The following is a 20,694-nucleotide window of genomic DNA, read 5'->3' as shown; positions in this document are numbered from 1 at the left end:
AGGTTATGCAAGACAATGTGCTATCTTAAACCACTTCAAATAGTCCCATGAATTCCAATCAAGGTATTCAGAACACTGTCATAACCAAGTTAATCATCTGCATGTCATAGCAATTTCACCTTCTTATTCTAGCAGAATTTAAAGTTTAAGAAAACTTTAGTGCTTAATAAGGACTCATTTAACCTGCACTATCAATCATATAAGAAGAACCTATTCCTGTTCGTATTGCTCAACTCAAATCTGCTTTTTATACTTTTGCCTCACTATATTATCACACTTTCATTGTATGTACCTGAAAGATTTTATGAAAATATGGAGGTTATATTACATGAGGCTGACCCCTAAAAATTCTTGGTATCACTCATGGCTTCTCCTAACATGTCCAGCAATAATCAATTCCTGAGCATCAATAGATGTGGTTCCATAGAGGGAGGGAGTGGAGTGGGGGTGACAGAAATTGCCTTAATTTCCCTTCAGGATTTCAACAATAGATCCTAAAGGCAAAGTATAGCAAGTGATGTGTTGGTAAACCTCTGGTGCAGTTTTAAAAAGTCAGTTTGTTCACAGACATTTTTAAGAGATTTAATAATAAGTGCTTGTGAAAAGACATAGCTAAAAAAATCTTGTGGTTAAATCCACAACTACATACAGGTCTAAAACATTACCTTTACTTAAGGTATTGCCATTCATTTTCCCATTGCTTTGGTCGGCTTCACTGTCTTGTTCGTCTAGCTGCTCAAGAGCTAGTTGGCGCCAACTCCTTAAGGACGATTTCCCCACCCAAAATCCTTCATTGCTGTGGAACAGAGAACTTTACATCAAACAAATATTGTTTCATACTATCTGCCCTGTTTCCCAAGTAAAAATCACAATGAAAAAATATTGGGCAAACTGTTATACATCTTTGTTTTTTTGTGGGGGGGTCACACTGGCGCCTCTCAGGGATTATTCCTGGCTCTGTGCTCAGAAATCACCCCTGGCAGGCTTGGGGGACCATATGAATGCTGGGAATCAAATCACCATCCGTCCTGGGTTAGCCACGTGCAAGGCAAGTGTCCTACCGATGTGCAATCTCTCCTGCCCTACACATCATTTTATAAAAACTCCTTGGGTCAGAGCAATAGTACAGTGGCTAGGCAATTGTCCTAGATACAGCTGACCCTGGTTTGATTACCTGCATCACATATGGTCCATTGAGCCCTACCAGAAGTGATTCTGGGGTACAGAACAAAAGGTAAGTCCGGAGCAAAGCCAGTGTGGCCCAAAGCATGAAAGCACGCGAGCACGCATGCGCGCCCGCGCACACACGCGCGCGCACACACACACACACACACATGAACGACAAAACAAAACAAAACAAAACAAAAAAAAAACAAAAACAAAAAAAAAAAAACAGGGGCCGGGCGGTGGCGCTAAAGGTAAGGTGCCTGCCTTGCCTGCGCTAGCCTTGGACGGACCGCGGTTCGATCCCCCGGTGCCCCATATGGTCCCCCAAGCCAGGAGCAACTTCTGAGCACATAGCCAGGAGTAACCCCTGAGCGTTACCGGGTGTGGCCCAAAAACCAAAAAAAAAAAAAAAAAAAAAACAGACTTATTTACCCCACTGACAAAAGTTAAGATGCTTTCTTACATGTGGCCAAGCAGGATTTAATTCCTGGCATCTCAGGGATGTGGCCGATCCAAGGGAGACCCAGTTTGATTCCTGGCATCCCATATGGTCACCCAGCCTGCCGGGCGATTCTGTGTGCAGAGCCAATAGTAACCACTGATAGAACACTACTAGGTGTGGCACAAAAACCAACCACCAATCAATCAATAAAGTTAAAAAAAAAATTCCTGGCTTCAAATAAAGTCCACTCAGCATCACTACGAGTGATTCCTGAGCACTACAGAATATGACATATTGCTGCCTCTCAACCACCCCCCCCCCCAAATTAATAAGGAACTGAATACCTAGTTTGGGGGGTAAGTTTTTGTTTTTGTTTTGTTTTGTTTTTGGTGTTTGGGCCACACCCGGCGGTGCTCAGGGGTTACTCCTGGCTGTCTGCTCAGAAATAGCTCCTGGCAGGCACAGGGGACCATATGGGACACCGGGATTCGAACCAACCACCTTTGGTCCTGGATCGGCTGCTTGCAAGGCAAACACCGCTGTGCTATCTCTCCGAGCCCGGGGGTAAGTTTTAGCTGCTCTACTCCTGTCTCGAATACAGGCAGGGGTGGAGAAGGGAAGAGGGCATTGGAGGTGGGAAGGTTGCACTGGTGAAGGGGAATGTTCTGTTTATGACTGAAACCCAACTACAAACATGCTTTTAATCATGGTATTCAATAAAGATTAAGAAAAAAAAAACTGGGCCCGGAGAGATAGCACAGGTACCAGATATTTATCTCAGAAAATTTTAATTTCCTGCTTTCTTAACCGTCCTTTACATACATGACCATCATACAGAATAGTCATTCTTTAACGGTCACTAGTCACTACCATATACAGCAGTGCATATGAAGGCAGTCATATCCATGCCTAATATATACATACACATGTAAACACATTAGTAGGTTGTGGGTATCAAATGTAATACGATAGCTTATTATCTACTTGGAAAGAATATTGCCACAAACACTTCAACGGACAGAATAATTAACTGACCCATTGTGTTCTGAGCCCAGACATACTACAGGCTTATATATGCACATACTACAAATGCACTCGACATTTCTGATAAGGATGTGCTAACATACTGTTTCATTAACACACTCCTCTAAGATGCCTCAGGCTTATATATGCACATACTACAAATGCACTCGACAGACATTTCTGATAAGGATGTGCTAACATACTGTTTCGTTAACACACTCCTCTAAGATGCCTCTGATAAAGGCACCTTACAGGATACAGGATAACATCCCAATTTATTATTATTATTATTATTTTTAACTTTTGGGGCCACACCCTGTGATGCTCAGGGGTAACTCCTGGCTCTGCACTCAGAAACTGCTCCTGGCTCGGGGGACCTTATGGGATGCCAGGGTTCAAACCGAGGTCTGTCCTGGATCAGCTGCATCAAGGCAAACACCCTACCACTGTGCTATCGCTCTGGACCCTCCTTTATTATTATTATTTTTATTTTTAACAGATTATTGATAGTCAGGATTCTGACGCAAGGATCTAGTTGTATTAATAATGAAAATGGAAAAATTATCACAAAGCCATATGAGAAACTTAGCTTTGTTGGTAAAAGTAAAAAATCATGCAAAATTTAACATTACACCATTCACTGTTTCTTCAAAAATCAAATCTCCTAGGGCCAGAGCAGTGGCGCAAGTGGTAAGGCGTCTGCCTTGCACGCGCTGGCCTAGGATGGACCCATATGGTCCCCCAAGCCAGGAGTAATTTCTGAGCGCCTAGCCAGGAGTAACCCCTGAGTGTCCCAGGGTGTGGCCCCAAACCCAAAAATAAAGAAATAAATAAAAATCCAAATATTATCTATAACAAGCTGAAACACTTTCTTTTTTAAAACACAGTTTCTTAAGGAGCTTTTTCACAAGCAGCATACAAGATAACATACCCCTTTACTGTTGTTTTTAACAGATTATTGACCGCTTTATAATCTTCATTTAGTTGGTTCTTCAAGCGCAACACGCGACAGCGCTCTACCACACATTCCTTACACAGGGCTTTCACTAGGAGAGAATAAAAGGATATTCGTTTCATTCACATATATAAGGAAAATGAAGAATTCTAAATGAGAGTCACAAGTATATAAAGGACAGAAAACTACTGTAGGGTCTCCATTATTTGGTTACAGAGATTTCAAGGTAGTAACATTGATAGTTATATAAAATACTGAAATGAAAAGGTTTAATATGTGAAAGACATATTTTCAACAAGTTAGGATATTTAACAAGGCTTAGGTGAAATTTTCCAAGAGCATAATCAAATGAATGCAGCAGGAAATGGACGATGTAACTATGACTATAGTAAAACCAGTACTGTTAACAACAGAGTCAGAGGCATGTCATATACTCAAACACTTCAAACCACAGGAATGTGAAGGGAAAACAATAGTTAAAAGATTAACTAGGAAATCACATGAACGGTGAGTTAAACACCCCATTGCCGATTTTGACCATTTCATATTTCAGTAAGTCAATCCAGAATGATCACAGGAAAAGAGGAACATCAAGTTCAGTGAGCCTAAACAGTAACACTGATGGTTCAACTAGTATCAACTACAGTCTACTAAATCCTGAATGACTTTAGTAACACCATGGATAAAACAATTCTCTCAGGTAAACCTTAATAGATTGAAATCTTGATAATTCCATTTGCCTTTGTATTGTTACAAACAATATGAAGTAAATTTGGTTGTGACTACAAGGGGGCAGGCTCAAGTGGTGGGTGGGAAATTGGGACACTGGTAGAGGGAAGGTCACACAGGTGGTGGATTGGTGTTTTAACATTTAATGATTGAAACTACTGTATTAAGAACGACTTATGGGGCTGGAGAGATAGCACAGAGGTAGGGCATTTGCTTTGCACGTGACCAATCCAGATTAAATGGTGGTTCGATTTCTGGCATCCCACATGGTACTCCGAGCCTGCCCAGGCTGATTTCTTCTGAGCACTGAGCCAGAAGTAACCTCTGAGTGCTGCCAGGTGTGACCCCAAAACAAACAAGCAAACAGAAAGAACGACTTATTTACATCCCATTGCATCGTTTACTGGTTAAAAATTCAAAAAATACTGGGGTATGGAAGTTAATTTGGGCCACATTTGGTGGTTGGTATTTGGGGTTTACTCTTGGATCTTTACTCAGCAAACACCCTATGAACTATACTATCACTTTGGCCACTCACAGCACATACCCCAACACCCCTAGAAATGTAGAAGAAAAATCCTGAATCATAGTTAAACATGGGCATTGTGCAGTAACTACGTACATAATCAGAAAATATTAGGGGAAAAGAGAGTGTTACTGTAAGTCATAATTTATTCACTCATCTATGGATACCTCATGAAACTTTTTCAGAGAAAGGCAAAGAGAACACAAACTGGATATTATCTAGATATAGATAGCTCTGATCTTTAAAATATAATATTATATATAATATATAAATATAAGAAACTTCCATTCAAAACATTCAATATTCAACATTTCTTTTTTTTTTTTTTTTTGGTTTTTGGGCCACACCCAGTGACGCTCAGGGGTTACTCCTGGCTATGCACTCAGAAGTCGCTCCTGGCTTGGGGGACCATATGGGACACTGGGGGATCGAACCGCGGTCCGGTCCGTCCTAGGCTAGCGCAGACAAGGCAGGCACCTTACCTCTAGCGCCACCGCCCGACCCCAATATTCAACATTTCTCAGATCCCAGTTAGAAAACAATATGTAAAGGAAGTATAGGACTTGTTATCAAAGGCTTAAAAGAGACAAGACAGTGGCTAACCCAGGTGACCCAGGACTAATGGTGGTTCAATTTCAGGCATCCCATATTGTCCCCCTAGCCGGCCAGGAGCGATTTCTGAGTGCAGAGCCAGGAGTAAACCCTGAGCGCTGCCGGGTGTGGCCCAAAAATAAAAACAAAAAAAAAATTTTTTTAAATATGTAAATGAAAGTTTCAAGTTACAAAATACAACTTTGGAAAAAGATGTCTTGAAAATAAAAACTGTAATACTCAATGAGTCATTAGTTCAAATATGCCACATTCTTTTTTGGGGGGGGGAGGGGGGCTTGGGCCACACCCGGTGATGCTCAGGGGTTACTCCTGGCTGTCTGCTCAGAAATAGCTCCTGGCAGGCACGGGGGACCATATGGGACACCGGGATTCGAACCAACCGCCTTTGGTCCTGCATCGGTTGCTTGCAAGGCAAACGCTGCTGTGCTATCTCTCCGGGCCCCAAATATGCCACATTCTTAATGCTGTTTAGGTTGTTTCAGTTAACCAAATCGTTTTTTGAGGAGTATAATCTTTGATTCATCAAAATTTGAGAAAAATGCTGACAAAGATCTTATAATCTTGTTTTCGGGGGGGGGGGGCGCCACACCTGGTGATTCTCGGGGGTTTCTCTTGGTTCTGTGTGCAGAAATCGCTCCTGGCAGGCTCGGGGGACCATATGGATGCCATGGATGGAACCGAGGGCCATCCTGAGGCAGGCGTGTGCAAGGCAAATGCCCTACCCCTATGCTATCGCTATGGCCCCTTATAATTATAATCTTATAATTTTAATAAAAAGAAGACATCTTTAACATACCAGTTAGTCTTGGTCCTCCTCCATATCTACTGTAGAAAATGTCAGCTGCATATTCAGATATTCTCTTCATAATTGGTATTTTATCAGGGTGGAGCTTGTCATGGGAACACAGGCATGCATGATTATCAATCGGTTTGGTAGGTGTAGACTCATCTAACCATTTCTGAAGCCACTCCAGGGAAACAAATTCATAAGGCTCTGAAAAGAAAAGGACTCATGTAGTTTCAGTTTCTGATGAGGTGCTCTATTTTCTTTCAAAGACAATATAAATGCCATCCAAAGATGAATAGAATCAGAAGAAGCACTGTTTAAGGATGCTGTCCTGGTGAATAGAACAAAAATCTCCATTAACTACCAACACTTTGGGGGCATGATAGCTGGATACAATGGGGATCAGTCTGCACGCTGCCCTCAGAGACTGGCTGGCGAACTATCTACAGAGTGATCTTGACAGCACAACTGAGCTTTGCTAAGAGCAACCCAGGACTGTCAGTTACATGCAAGCTGTGCTCCTTGCTGGCTCCCAAATCACGTAATTTGATCCCTTGCTAAGTTTATTTCATAAACACTTTGTATATAAAACTAAAAATTTCAGTGAGAAGCCAGACTGAATTTTAAGAAATTTAAACAGCTGCACTTTTACAAACAAATCTCAACCACTGAGCTTTCCTTCAACAAAGACTGAATATGGGCATCAATGAACGGGCATTTAATTTCCCTGCCTAAATACAGTACATGTATTTCCAAAAAGCTGTCGTAAAATTTTTTTCTATGATGTACACTGAACAAAATTATCAACAATTTGAAGACACAGAAATCCAAACATGTTATAATGACTTCTTTTAATTTGCGAAAACAAAATTAAAACACAGTGATTTCCAGAATCCTTAAAGGCCACAATTAGGGAGCAAAGTATAGTGGGTAGGGCATTTGCCTTGCACATGGCTGTCCCAGGTTGTATTCCCTGGCACCCCATATTGTCCCCAGAGCCCATCTGGAGTGATCCTTGACTGCAGAGCCAGGAGTAAGCCAGGAACACTGCCAGGAGTGGCTCAAAAATAAAATAAAAAAAAAAAGTCAGAGATGAAGGGCCAGCTTTAATTACTTACAAAGATTTCCAGTGAGTCCCAGCATAAAACATAGAAGAAAAAATAGAGGTTGAATTTATAACTGTATAATAGTTCTTCTAGATCTGAGGGATAGACAATTCAAATCACAGACCGGTTTGACATATTTTATACTTTCCTGAGAAACCTAGAACACTAACTTAAGTTTTCAATTTTTATAGGAAGATACTTTGTAATTAAACAAGCCTTGTTTCTACTGTTTATCATTAACTGAAATGAGAGTTCTGACTAGTCAGCACAATGCATTGAAACTCAAAATCAACATATAATCCAAGTTCTGCAACCAAGAACTGAAGTTGAGCGAGCAACTCAAAATTATACATCAGGTCTTGTACCTAAAGGTACCTTCAGTGAGGTAAAATGAAGGTTTTCCTCATGGGAATATTGAGTGTAAAGGATAAGATATATGTAGCATTTGGAGCTTTCTATAAGGGAATAGAAAAGTCAATCATACACTCACACTATATAAAAGAGAAAATATAAAAGAGAAAAAAAAATTTTGGCCACACCTGTTTGAAGCTCAGGGGTTTACTCCTGGCTATGCGTTCAGAAATCGCTCCTGGCTTGTGGGGACCATATTGGGCGGTGGAGGATCGAATCGAGGTCTGTCCCAGGCTAGCGCTTGCAAGGCAGATGCCTTACCTCTAGCGCCACCGCTCTGGTCCCAAAATAAAAAATCTTAAAGAGAATTGGTATAGGTGACATGGATGTAGCATGACATAATGAATGGTATATATCAAATTTAATTAACATTTGTTGAGTTTAATTTGAAAGGACAAAATAGACCGTGTATCTTAAGAATGAAAATATAGGAACTTAATCTTATACTGTTTCTCCACAGCTGTGGAATTTCTTTTCCTTTTTACCTTTCCCTTCTATGTTCCAATAAAGCTTTCGATTTAACAACAACAAATAAAATGCAAAGATCAGGCAAACCAATAACACAGCTGGCAAGGAGCTTTTCTTATATGTGGGCTCAATCCGCTGGTCTCAGAACCAGGAGTATATGTTAGATGTGATCTGGCTCCCCAAAAATGTAAAAATGATAAGTGAGCAAAAATAAAGGTCTTAGCCTATATGATCTTTTTTTCCCTAACAGGTTAATAAATTTCTTCATCACATGAAAATATCTTTTTTTTTTTTTTTGGGCCATACCCGGCAATGCTCAAGGGTCACTCCTGGCTGTCTGCTCAGAAATAGCTCCTGGCAGGCACAGGGGACCATATGGGACACCGGGATTCGAACCAACCACCTTTGGTCCTGGATCGGCTGCTTGCAAGGCAAACATCGCTGTGCTATCTCTCCGGGCCCACTTGAAAATATCTAAAGGGACTTTTACACAGAACAGTATTCAAAGACAATTCCTCAGGTACTCAACAGCAGCTAGAAGACTGAAGAAACCAGTGCCTATTAATGATAGCTAAAAGAATAAACTGTAAGAATTCTAACTGTTCATAAGAAAGGCTCCGAAGGAAAACTCAAAGTGCTTTCCTTGGAGAATTTGCAAATGCCAAACCCAGACATTTCTTTAATGATGACCCATACAAAAACTGGCTCCAAAGAAATCAGATCAAGAAAATACTTTCCAGTCCCCAACCTTAGTCCCATTAAAAACAAAAAACAAAAAAAAAAAAAAAAACCCAGGTGAGGGGCTGGAGAGATAGAACAATAGTAGGGTGTTGGCCTTGCACAGGGCCTACCCATGACTGATGGTGGTTTGATTCCTGGCATCCCATATGGTCCCCTAAGCCTGCCAGGGGCAATTTATGAGTGCAGAGCCAGGAGTAACCCCTGAGCATTGCTGGGTGTGACCCAAAATCCACCCCCACCCCCAAAAAATTACCCAGGTGAAACTTAATGGTTTCAAGTAGTAACTTGGCAAAATTTAAATATAAGATATAACAATCACACAGGACATTAGAGTCAGGAGATTATATATTGATTAAAAGTGAATAGATGATGGGTTTCTAATTATAGTAGTAACTCAACATTCCAGTTTTGGGATGCTAGTTATTGTTTTTTGTTTTGTTTTGTTTTGTTTTGGGTCACACCCGTCGGTGCTCAGGGGTTACTCCTGGCTGTCTGCTCAGAAATAGCTCCTGGCAGGCACGGGGGACCATATGGGACACCGGGATTCGAACCAACCACCTTTGGTCCTGGATCGGCTGCTTGCAAGGCAAACGCCGCTGTGCTATCTCTCCGGGCCCGGGATGCTAGTTTTTAAGTGTAAGGGGCTGATAAAGAGAGTGTAACAAGGGGCCATAGATTTCTCTTTCCATTTTCAATCTCACATTCAAGTTATACTGGGAGTGGGGCCAGAGGGCACTAGAGGTAAGGTGTCTGCCTTGCAAGTGCCAGAGTAGGACGGACCCCATATGGTCCCCCCAAGCCAAGAGCAATTTCTGAGCGCATAGCTAGGAATAACCCCTGAGCATCAAACGGGTGTGGCCCAAAAAAAGTTATACTGGGAGTTATCCTGAGACAAAAAGGCAAATCTCAAACTTTAAGGCTGATGATACTGATAGCAAACTACACATTACAGAAATTTCTACATTAGGGAAGTCAAGAAGTTCTTAAACATATCCTATATACTATTGATAAGATTGTGCATTACCAAAACAGTTGAGCAAAAGCATCGATGCTCACATGAGAATTAGTATATTCTATAAAAGTAAGTTTTACGGTTTGTTCTTGAAGCTCATTCTCCCTTTGTTGCTTATTTCCACCAGCTCAAGGCCTGTATTCTCTCTTGTTTTTGGGTCACACCAGGCAGCACACAGGGTTTACTCCTGGCTCTATGCTCAGATATCGCCCCCGCCAGGCTCGGGGGACCATATGGGGTGCCGGGATTCGAACCATTGTCCTGTATGAAAGGCAAACGCCTTACCTCCATGCTATCTCTCCGGCCCCCTGTATTCTCTCTTGAATATATTTATCTCCTTTCTCTTCCCTCACATCTTGCTAGCTAAGTTTCAATATAAACATTCTTGCTTCACACCTCCCAAAAAAAGAAATCTGGGCTAAAGTAATATAGCAGGTAGGGTGCTTCCTTGCACATGGCCAACCTGGGTTTGATCTCCTGTATTCCTTATGGTCCCCCAAGTACTGCCAGGACTGATCCCTGAGTGTTGCCAGGTGTGGACTGTCTGCCCCATATAAAGGAAAAGAACTCAGCATCTGACAACCTAGAGAAGCAATTGTCATGATATTGGCATCAAAGGAAAGAGTACATTTTAGTATAAAATTACTATTATTATTATTATTATTTAATTTTGGGACACACCAGCGGTGCTCAGGGGTTATTCCTGGCTATGCGTTCAGAAATTGCTCCTGGCTTGGGGGATCATATGGGACACCAGGGATTGAATCTCAGTCTGTCCTATGTCAGCGCATGTAAAGTAAATGTCCTACCACTTGTGCCGCCACTCTGGCACCTATTTATTCTATTTTTATTTTAAACATAGAAATTTTCTTTGCAATGTCTAGAAAGATCAAAACATGAAAAATATTTAAAGGAGCTGAACCAATAGCAAAGTGGTTAGGGCATTTGCCTTGCACATAGCTGACCTGAGTTTAACTTCTGCATCCCATATGGTCCTTCCTGCATCACCATAATTAGTGAGTATAGAGCCAGTAGTAATCCCTGAGAATCACAAAAGCAAGACAAAACAAAAGGAAAGTAGTGAAAGCTTTATTTAAAGATAATTCAAGATTACTGAGATATAAAGGGCAGAGTGATAGCACAACAGGTAGGGCCTTTGCCTTGCAAGGGGCCAACCTGGGTTCTATCCCCGGCATTTCATATGGTCCCTGGAGCCTGCCAGGAGTGATTTCTGAGCACAGAGCCAAAAAACCAAAACCAAAACCAAACCAAAAACAAAAAAACCATGAGATAATCCACTACAATTTCAATTAAATGTAATGGGTTGAAATAGTCCCACTGCTGAAGCTTATTTTAGTGAAGAAACACTTTTTAAATACACTAATAGTGGAGCCAGAATAGTAAAATGAGTAGTATTTCTCTTACATTCAAGCTTACCAGACTAATAATCTCTGATAAAAGCCAAATGTGTTCAAAATCAAGATTTAAAAAAAGGGGGGGCTGGAGAGATAGCATGGAGGCAAGGGCGTTTGCCTTGCATGCAGAAGGACGGTGGTTCAAATCCCCCCGAGCCTGCAAGGAGCGATTTCTGAGCATAGAGCCAGGAGTAACCCCTGAATGCTGCCGGGTGTGACCCCCCCCCAAAAAATAAAAAAGATTTAACAAAACAAAACAGGGCTAGAGTGATAGTACAGCAGATAGGGGACTTGCCTTGCACATGGCCAAACCAGGTTCAATCTTGGGTATCCCCTTTGATCCCCCAATTTCTATGCCAAAGTGATCCCTTCAACCAGAGCCGGAATTAAGCGCTGAGTATGTCCAGGTGTGGCCCTCCAAAAACAAATAAAAGCAGAGACAGGGTCCAGACCTTGCAATGCTATCAAAAGGGTTTGATCCCTGGCACCCATATGGTACCAAGAACTGCCTGCACTTATCTCTGAGCTCAGTCAGAAGTAAGCCTTCAGTATTGTCAGGTGTGGTGCCCAAAATATAATAATAATTAATAATAATAATAATAATAATAAACCTAGAATGTTTATAGCACCTCAGTTGGAAGCACAAAACCATGGTCATTAGAGCTGTACATGAAAGGTCACGGCAAGAGAGTATTAACATAGAAAAGTGTTGCAGCTGGAATGATAGCATAGTAGGTTGAACACTTGTCTTTTTTTTTTTTTTTTTTTTTTGGTTTTTGGGCCACACCCTGTGATGCTCAGGGGTTACTCCTGGCTATGCGCTCAGAAGTTGCTCCTGGCTTCTTGGGGGACCATATGGGACGCCGGGGGATCGAACCGCGGTCCGTCCTAGGCTAGCGCAGGCAAGGCAGGCACCTTACCTCCAGCGCCACCGCCCGGCCCGAACACTTGTCTTTAATGCAGTTTTCCATCTTATATAATTCCTGAGTCTGCCAGGTCAGACCTGACTTTGATTCCCGGTGTCCCATATGGTTCCCCAAGCCAGGGGCGATTTCTGAGCACATAGCCAGGAGTAACCCCTAAGCATCAACCGATGTGGCCCAAAAACCAAAAACAAACAAACAAACAAAACCCACACAGCCTTGTATTGGAATAAAGACAGATCCTCAGATCAGTGAAATAAATAAGTATTCAGAGAATGCTCCTCAGACATACAATCAATTAATCTTTGATAAATGTACAATAAAAGCAAAATGGAGCAAGAAAACTCTCAACAAGTGGTGTTGGGACAACTGCTCAGCCACTTTCAAAAAAATGAACTCAGACATTTCCTCAAAGAAGAAATACAAATGGCCAAAAACACACATGAAAAAATGCTGCTCATCAGGGAAATGAAAATCAAAAAAACAATGAGGTACCATCTCACACCACAGAGACTGGCACACATCACAAAGAACAAGAAAGGAGCAATTTCTGAGAGCAAAGCCAGGAGTAACCACTGATCGTCACCGGGTGTGGCCCAAAAACCAAAATAAAAAATGCCTGTCTTAAATACAAGCAGGGGTGAGGGAGAAGTGAGGGGGACATTAATGGTGGGAATGTTGCACTGGTGAAGGGGGGGTGTCCTGTTTACGACTGAAACCCAACTACAATCATGCTTGTAATCATGGTGCTTAAAGATTTTATATGAAAAAAGAGAGGAAAGTAAAGAAAAATGAAAACAACATAAGAGCATTTTCATTACAAATGATATCCTCGCCTTAAAAGGCTTTTGGAAGGCAATAAACTCAAGAAAACAATTATTAAGGAATAAGCTAAATTACTGTGAGATAATGACATGGTGGTCAACAAAAATCCTTCCTAGTCTTGGCATGATGTTTCCAAGCTAACTAATAATAACATTTAGTATGGTATTCCAAGGGGCTGCAAAGTTAGTACAGCAGGTAAAGCACTTGCCTTGTACATGGTAGAATCCTGTTTTATCACCAACAACCAATATGGTCTTCCAAACCCTACCAGGACTGATGCCAGAGTACAGAGACAAGATAAGCTCTGGACACCACTAGGTATGTACCAGTAACAAAACAAAGCAAGGTATCACAAAGTGCTGACTTAATTTTATAATGAGTAGCTTTTCAATTCTAATAAAGTACACGAAAATAAACCACATGGAATGCTGACCATCAAATTACTCCTGTTTTAATTTGTTCTAGTGCATAGGTTGCCATTAGTGAACTAGAACGAGTGGGAAAAGGTTGCTTATATGTTTGTGAACATTAAAGAAACAAAGCACTGAATGACAACAATGAGTGCTGTCCCAGAATGTCTTACAGACCAGCTCCAGCAGGTAACCTTTGGTACAGCTCCTTAACTTCTTCATGCTTTGCTTTTCCTTTATCCACGCTTTGCTTCCGCATCTCAGCCATTTCAATACACCACTCTTCAAATTTAGAATTATCTCGATCCACCAGTTCTTGAAGAAAAGCTATTCAAATAGAAAGACAAAAGTCTATTACATGTTTTCAAAGAAAGAACCCACACTAATAATTATATTTAACACTACCTAAGACTATTTTTTCTCTCTCTCTCTTCTCTCTTTTCTCTCTTCTCTCTCTCTCTCTCGGTCACATCCAGCAGTGCTTGGGGGTTACTCCTGGCTCTATGCTCAGAAATCACTCCTGGCAGACTCGAGGGACCATATGAAATGCCGGGATTCGAACCACCATCCTTTTGCATGCAAGGCAAATGCTCTACCTCCATGCTATCTCTCCATCCCCATAAGACTATTTTCAATAACCAAAATTTGAAAACCCAAGTACTTGAAAACAGATGTTTAAATAATAGGATGTCTATACAATGGAATACTATGCAGCTAACAGAAAAATAAAGTGAAAATAAAATTTGTTTATACTTGATAGATAAGGAACATATTAGGCTGAGTGAAATGAGTCAGAGTAGAGGGATATCTATAGAATGATTTCACTCATTTGTGGAATATTTAAAAAAAAAAACAAAACAAGGGGCCGGTGGGGTGGCGCTAGAGGTAAGGTGTCTGCCTTGCAAGCGCTAGCCAAGGAAGGACCACATTTGGATGCCCTGGCGTCCCATATGGTCCCCCCAAGCCAGGGGCAATTTCTGAGCGCTTAGCCAGGAGTAACCCCTGAGCATCAAATGGGTGTGGCCCAAAAAAAACAAAAACAAAAACAAAACAAAACAGTATAGTAATAACAGCCATAAGACCATAAAGATGAGGTTCAGGAGGACTAGTCCAAGGTAGGAAGCTTGCCACAAATAGTAGGCAAGTGTAGTTAGTGCAGAGAAGGGACCACTATGACAATGACAGTCTAGTCTTTCATGGACCAGAACCTGGATGCTGAAAGGTGTAAAGAGATATGCATAATACCCCTCCAGTAACAATTCTGCAAGTCACAGTTTCTAAAAGGAAAAAAGGAAGGAGAGTGAAGAGATAAGAATGCTTGACATAAGGGCAGAAGTGGTGGTGGCAAGCGGTAAGGCGTCTGCCTTGGCCACACTAGCCTAGGACGGACCGCAGTTCAATTCCTCAAGAGTCCCATGTGTTCCCCCAAGCCAGGAGTAACCAGAGTGTCACCAGGTGTGGCCCCAAAACAAAAACAAGAAAACAGAAGAAGAATGCTTGACATAAGAGGCAAGCAGGGGGCCGAAGAGATAGCATGGAGGTAAGGCATTTGCCTTTCTTGCAGAAAGACAGTGGTTCGAATACAATATGGTCCCCTGTGCCTGCCAGGGGTGATTTCTGAGCATAGAGCCAGGAGTAACCAATGAGCACTGCCGGGTGTGACCCCTCCAAAAACCAAACCAAACCAAACAAACAAACAAAAAAAAAAACCAAGAGGCAAGCAGGGGGCAGGAGGCAGGACAGCAGAAAATGTGCACTGCAAAAAGGTGCTGGACATTGTATGATCAAAACCCAATCATTAATAACTCTGTAACTATCCCATGGTGATTTAATTTAAAAAATTTATTTAAAAACAAACCAGGCATGTAGCCAGAACAATTGCACAGTGGTACAGCATTTGCCTTGCATATGGTTCCAACCTGGCATCCCAACTAGAAGTAACTCATAAGCATAGCACAGTGTGGCCCCAAACCAATAAGCAAATAAATACAAGGAGATTTTTCACACATCCTAAAAGTTCTCCTTGGCACTGGCTAAAAGGAGTCACCAAATGGCTAATTCATAAGCAGGTGTGGACTAAAAAAAACTATTAACTGACAATACACAATGCATAGTCTAGTATTTTTTTTTTTGAAAACTTATTATTCAAACAAACCCAGGCCAGCAGCAACTTTTTCCATCTTAAAAGACCCAGGGCCAGAGTGATAGCATTTGCTTTGCAGGCAGCTCATCTGGGTTTGATCTTCATCATCCCATATAGTTCCCTGGGCCTGCCAGGTGTGATTTCTGAGCACAGAATCAGGAGTAAGTCTTGAGGCCACTGAGTGTGGCCAAAAAAAAAAAAAAAAAAAAAAAAAAAAAAAGGCTTACTTTTATGAAAAACAAATCGATTATCTTCTTTCACCAATTTTAACAACATGCAAATAATCTATCACAATAAATAAATGCAATCTTTTATTTGAGAGTATAGATAGTCTAAAATACTTGCCATCTATAAGGCTGAAAAATTTCTTACCTGGTACCTGAACAGTTGTATTGAGTTTTTCTTGATTCTGTAGTCTATAAACCAACATGTAAGCATTTCGAGAACAATGAGATCCTTTGCCACACTTGGGTTTTCGAGTTTGGGATTTAGAAGGTTCTGCTAAAGTACAGAAATAAAATGGTTAAATTAGAATACCTATAATTTATTATTCATTGTGTTTCAAGGAAAGGAAAGGAGGAGCAATAGAAAACAATTCCTACAATACACAAATAAAGATATTTTAAGGTGGCTCTAAAGCCCCCTCCACCAAAAAAGGGAAGTATCTTCAGAATAGTACTTGCTCTCCATAATGAATTTTAGTTTTCTTAAAACTGCACAAATCCGGAACTGAACAAAGTACTGATTTTTTCTTATACTTTCTTCTTAAATTACATAATTTTTTCCCACATATCCAATACTACACAGAAAATGGCACATTAAAAAATAAAATTTCGGGCTCGGAGAGATAGCACAGCGGTGTTTGCCTTGCAAGCAGCAGATCTAGGACCTAAAGTGGTTGGTTCGAATCCCAGTGTCCCATATGGTCCCCCATGCCTGCCAGGAACTATTTCTGAGCAGACAGCCAGGAGTAACCCCTGAGCACCGCTGGGTGTGGCCCAAAAACAAAAAAAAAAAAAAGATAAAAAAAATAACAAAAATTCTGGGGCCAGAGAGATAGCATGAAGGTAAGGTGTTTGCCTTTCATGCAGAAGGATGGTGGTTCGAATCCCGGCATCCCATATGGTCCCCTATGCCTGCCAGGGGCGACTTCTGAGCATAGAGCTAGGAGTAACACCTGAGCACTGCTGGGTATGACCCAAAAACAAACAAAACAAAACAAAAAAAATAAAATTTCGGGGCCGGGCGGTGGCGCTGGAGGTAAGGTGCCTGCCTTACCTGCGCTAGCCTAGGAGACGGACCGCGGTTCGATCCCCCGGCGTCCCATATGATCCCCCAAGCCAGGAGCGACTTCTGAGCGCATAGCCAGGAGTAACCCCTGCGCGTTACCGGGTGTGGCCCAAAAACCAAAAAAAAAAAAAAAATAAAATAAAATAAAATTTCGGGGCCGGCACCGTGGCGCTAGAGGTAAGGTGTCTGCCTTGCCAGCACTAGCCTAGGACGGACCACGGTTCAATCCCCTGGTGTCCCATATGGTCCCCCCAAGCCAGGAGCAACTTCTGAGCACATAGGCAGGAGTAACCCCCCCACCCCAGCGTCATCGGGTTGTGGCCCAAAAACAAAATAAATAAAATAAATAAAAGTTCAATTAGCAGGAATTAATCAATAATCTTCAAATTGGGTTTTACTGTCTGAGGATAACTTTCTAGATGGAGTGAGTTCAAATAATTAAGAAAAGACAGGTCCTCAAATAAAACCCTGATACTTTTCAAAAGTAGATCTTCCTCAAAGTTCTAACTCTTGCAGTCATTTGTTACATTACTAAGGAATAGACTTAACTTCCCATGAAGGGCTAAGAATATCTCATTCATGTCTTAAAAATGTGCTGAAAGAGGAAGATAAACAGCAGTGCATGCTTTGCAGGCATGTTTGTTTATCACCACACTGTTCCCTGAACTCTGCTAGCCTGACTAAAAAACAAAACAAAATGATGTTTATACCAAAATTGTACTTTTTGTTCAATAAAACTCTGAACACACTAATCAATGATTTAGTAACATTCACCATTTGACTGGAAAAGGAAAGGCCTAGGGCCTAAATATAGTGCAGTGACATAGCAGTAGGGCATTTGCCTTGCATGTGGGGTTGCCTAGGAAGAACCGTGGTTTGATGCCCCCCAAACCAGGAGGGATTTCTGAGCATATAGCCAGGAGTAACCCGAGTGTCACTGGGTATGGCCCAAAAAAACAAAACAAAAAAAAGTATAGCAAGGCTGGGAGCTCATATTTTACAGGGAAGAAACCTAGTTTGGACCCTGGCACATCAAGGTACCCCCACACTCTTTAAAGAGTATGGAGCCAATAGTAGCCCTGTGCCCTGCTCGAGTCAAATTTTAAATGGAAAGCTTTCTGGGGTGGAGCAACAGCACATCGGGAGTAGGGATTGCCTTGAATGTGGCCAACCTGGATTCAATCCCTGACATCCCCTATGGTCCTGAGCCTGCCAGAAATAACCCCTAAGCATTTCCAGGTGGGACCCAAAAACCAAAAAAATGTTTTTCTTTTGTTTCTTTTTTGGGGGGTGGGGGGGCAACTGGTGGTACTCACTGACCCTGCATTTAGGGAACAACTCCTTACAGGCTTGCAAATCAGATATGGTTCCAGGCCTCAAAGCCATGGGTAAGTAAGCAGCCTTCTAGCTGTACAATGGCTACGGTCTTTTCATTTCAAATTTTATATTTAGGAGCAGAAGTGATAGCACAGTGGGTAGGGCGTTTGCCTTGTGCATAGCCAACACAGGTTAGATCCTTGGCATCCCATATGATCCCCCAAGCCTGCCAGGAGTAATCTGGGTGGTGCTGGATGTGGCCCAAAAACCAAAAGCCAAACAAAAAGGACACAAAATTTATACTTAGTCAAATGTTACAAAATCCCTTGCACCCCCATTTTGTCACCCCTCAAACCCCACCAGAAGTGATCCCTGAGCAACACTGCCTGGGACCCAAAAACAAAACCAAAATTACAAGCTACATGGAACTATGAAACTGAAAAATCCGGCTAGTTTTTCAAATTTTTAACTGGAAATTCTGAGGAAGCAGGGGGGTAGAGGAAGAGAGTGGAAATGCTCAAGAGCGTGGGGGCTTCTCCAAAGACAGAGATGGGCCCATGACACATTTCAGCTGTTAAGCAGCGAAGTACAGAGATGTGGGCAACCTGTGATGAGACTATCATACACATGGCTGATACATGTGCACAATCACCAAAACCTGGGCCCAGGGAGCACATGTACCACCCTGGTCATTCAAATTTAATATTTCTGTTCAAACGGCAAGAAAACACAACACAAAAAAATACCTCAGGAGCAAAATACTGAACATTTAAATGCAGGCATTACTAATTTAGAGATTGTATGTTTGTTCAGTAAATGAAAATATTCCAGCCTATTAGAACACTGGCTATTAATCATTTATCACAAATATTCCCAATAAAAAATTTATATTTTAAAAGGGCACTCACAACTTAAAGGTTTTACCTAGATCTTCCTCAATCCCCAGTTGCAATTTCTTCCCCTCCATCTTTTCTATATCCTCATCGTTAAACTTGTACCATTCGCCAGACTGGGGATCTTTTACATGGGCGATGTAGTGACCAGAATATGCACTCACTCCTCTGTGTATGAGGACTGCACTGAGTTCATACACATAGGCCCCACCTAGAGGAGAAAGAAAAGACATTTTAGATGAAACTATTTCTTCTCATTTATACTGGTCCTGAATTATGATGATACAATTTTTTATGCAAGGCATCGTGTCGAACTTAAAACTTTAGGAAGTCAACGAATACTAAAATGAGATTATTCTCCAGATTTCTTCACGTCTATATTTTACATTCTATTTAAAGAATATATCCATGGGAAACATAAAGATGGTTTGTTTGCAAAATGTAAATATATTGGCACATGGCCTGCATATGGCTAAAGAAATATTACGTTGGTACTGGTACATGACAGAACAGATATTTCTCACAGGATGCCTACAGCCAAAGGTCTATATGGCTTTTAAATATTTCCAAACCATTGTTATTCTTCTAAAAAATATTTATAATGAGGGCCTCAATGGTTTGGTTAATAAAGGACAGAACTAAATATCCAAGCTAGGGGCCTGAGGAATAGCACAGCAGTAGGATGTTTGTTTGCCTTGCACATAGCCAACCCAGCTTTAATCCCCAACTTCCCATATGGTCCCCCAAGCCTGCCAGGAGTGATTTCTGACTGCAGAACCAAGAGTAACCCCTGAGCAATTCCAGCTGTGACCCCAAAACAAACAAAACAAAAAATCCAAGCCAGAGTCAGTAACAATGATATCATGAGACCCAAATTTTGACAAGCAAAATTAAAAACGGGTCCGTTATGTTGGCCAGCTGATCTAAGAGGGTGATGGCATGGGATGAACTCTGGGAACATTCTAGGGACACTGACACTAGTGGTGGGACTGGTCTTGAAACACTGTCTAAAATCTAACTATGAATAAATTTGTAAATCAAAATGGTTCAAATAAAAAAAACTGAAAAAATTGTAATAGGGATGAGTGAGAAGAGATTATGAGCAGCTAGAACACTTGCTTGTACATGCAGGATTTTTTTTTTTGGCTTGTTAGGCCACACCCAGCAGTACTAAGATTATTCCTGGGTCTATACTCACGAATCATTCCTAGTAGACTCATGGGGGTGTTGGGGATGTGCCTCAAAGCCAAAAGAAACAAACAACATAGAATTATAATAGCATTATAAAGAAATAAAATACACTGAAGTGCTCCCAATCAAGATCATTTCAACTGGGAAATTCTAATGTCATTATAAAAAAAAATCTCTTTGTAGTGTAACTTCTTTCCAAATCTTTAATGTTTTCAACACTATGTCTCAAAATTATAAGGTGTGAAAGTCTGCCCACTCAACGTATATCACCCTGTATCCCCAAGCTGTTTTCAATTACCCGCACTAAT

At 41.3% G+C, this 20,694-nt stretch overlaps 1 protein-coding gene across 2 annotated transcripts in view; it reads right to left on the bottom strand.

Annotated features, from left to right (window-relative positions):
* USP48 (ubiquitin specific peptidase 48) overlaps positions 1–20,694 on the bottom strand; it is an 82,934-nt gene that overhangs the window by 27,448 nt on the left and 34,792 nt on the right. Inside the window, exons 9-14 of one of the 2 annotated variants that reach the window (XM_049771961.1) lie at positions 19,227–19,406; positions 16,068–16,196; positions 13,730–13,879; positions 6,251–6,448; positions 3,564–3,678; positions 666–796 (exon numbers count right to left, since the gene is read on the bottom strand). In XM_049771961.1, coding sequence (XP_049627918.1) covers positions 666–796; positions 3,564–3,678; positions 6,251–6,448; positions 13,730–13,879; positions 16,068–16,196; positions 19,227–19,406 — 903 coding nt within the window. The remainder of the gene's footprint in view (positions 1–665; positions 797–3,563; positions 3,679–6,250; positions 6,449–13,729; positions 13,880–16,067; positions 16,197–19,226; positions 19,407–20,694) is intronic. The other variant, XM_049771962.1, reaches the window with a different exon arrangement.

The sequence above is a fragment of the Suncus etruscus genome, chromosome 4 (genome assembly GCF_024139225.1).
Source record: "Suncus etruscus isolate mSunEtr1 chromosome 4, mSunEtr1.pri.cur, whole genome shotgun sequence".
Classification (NCBI taxonomy): domain Eukaryota; kingdom Metazoa; phylum Chordata; class Mammalia; order Eulipotyphla; family Soricidae; genus Suncus; species Suncus etruscus.
This window is presented reverse-complemented; position numbering and strand designations above follow the sequence as displayed.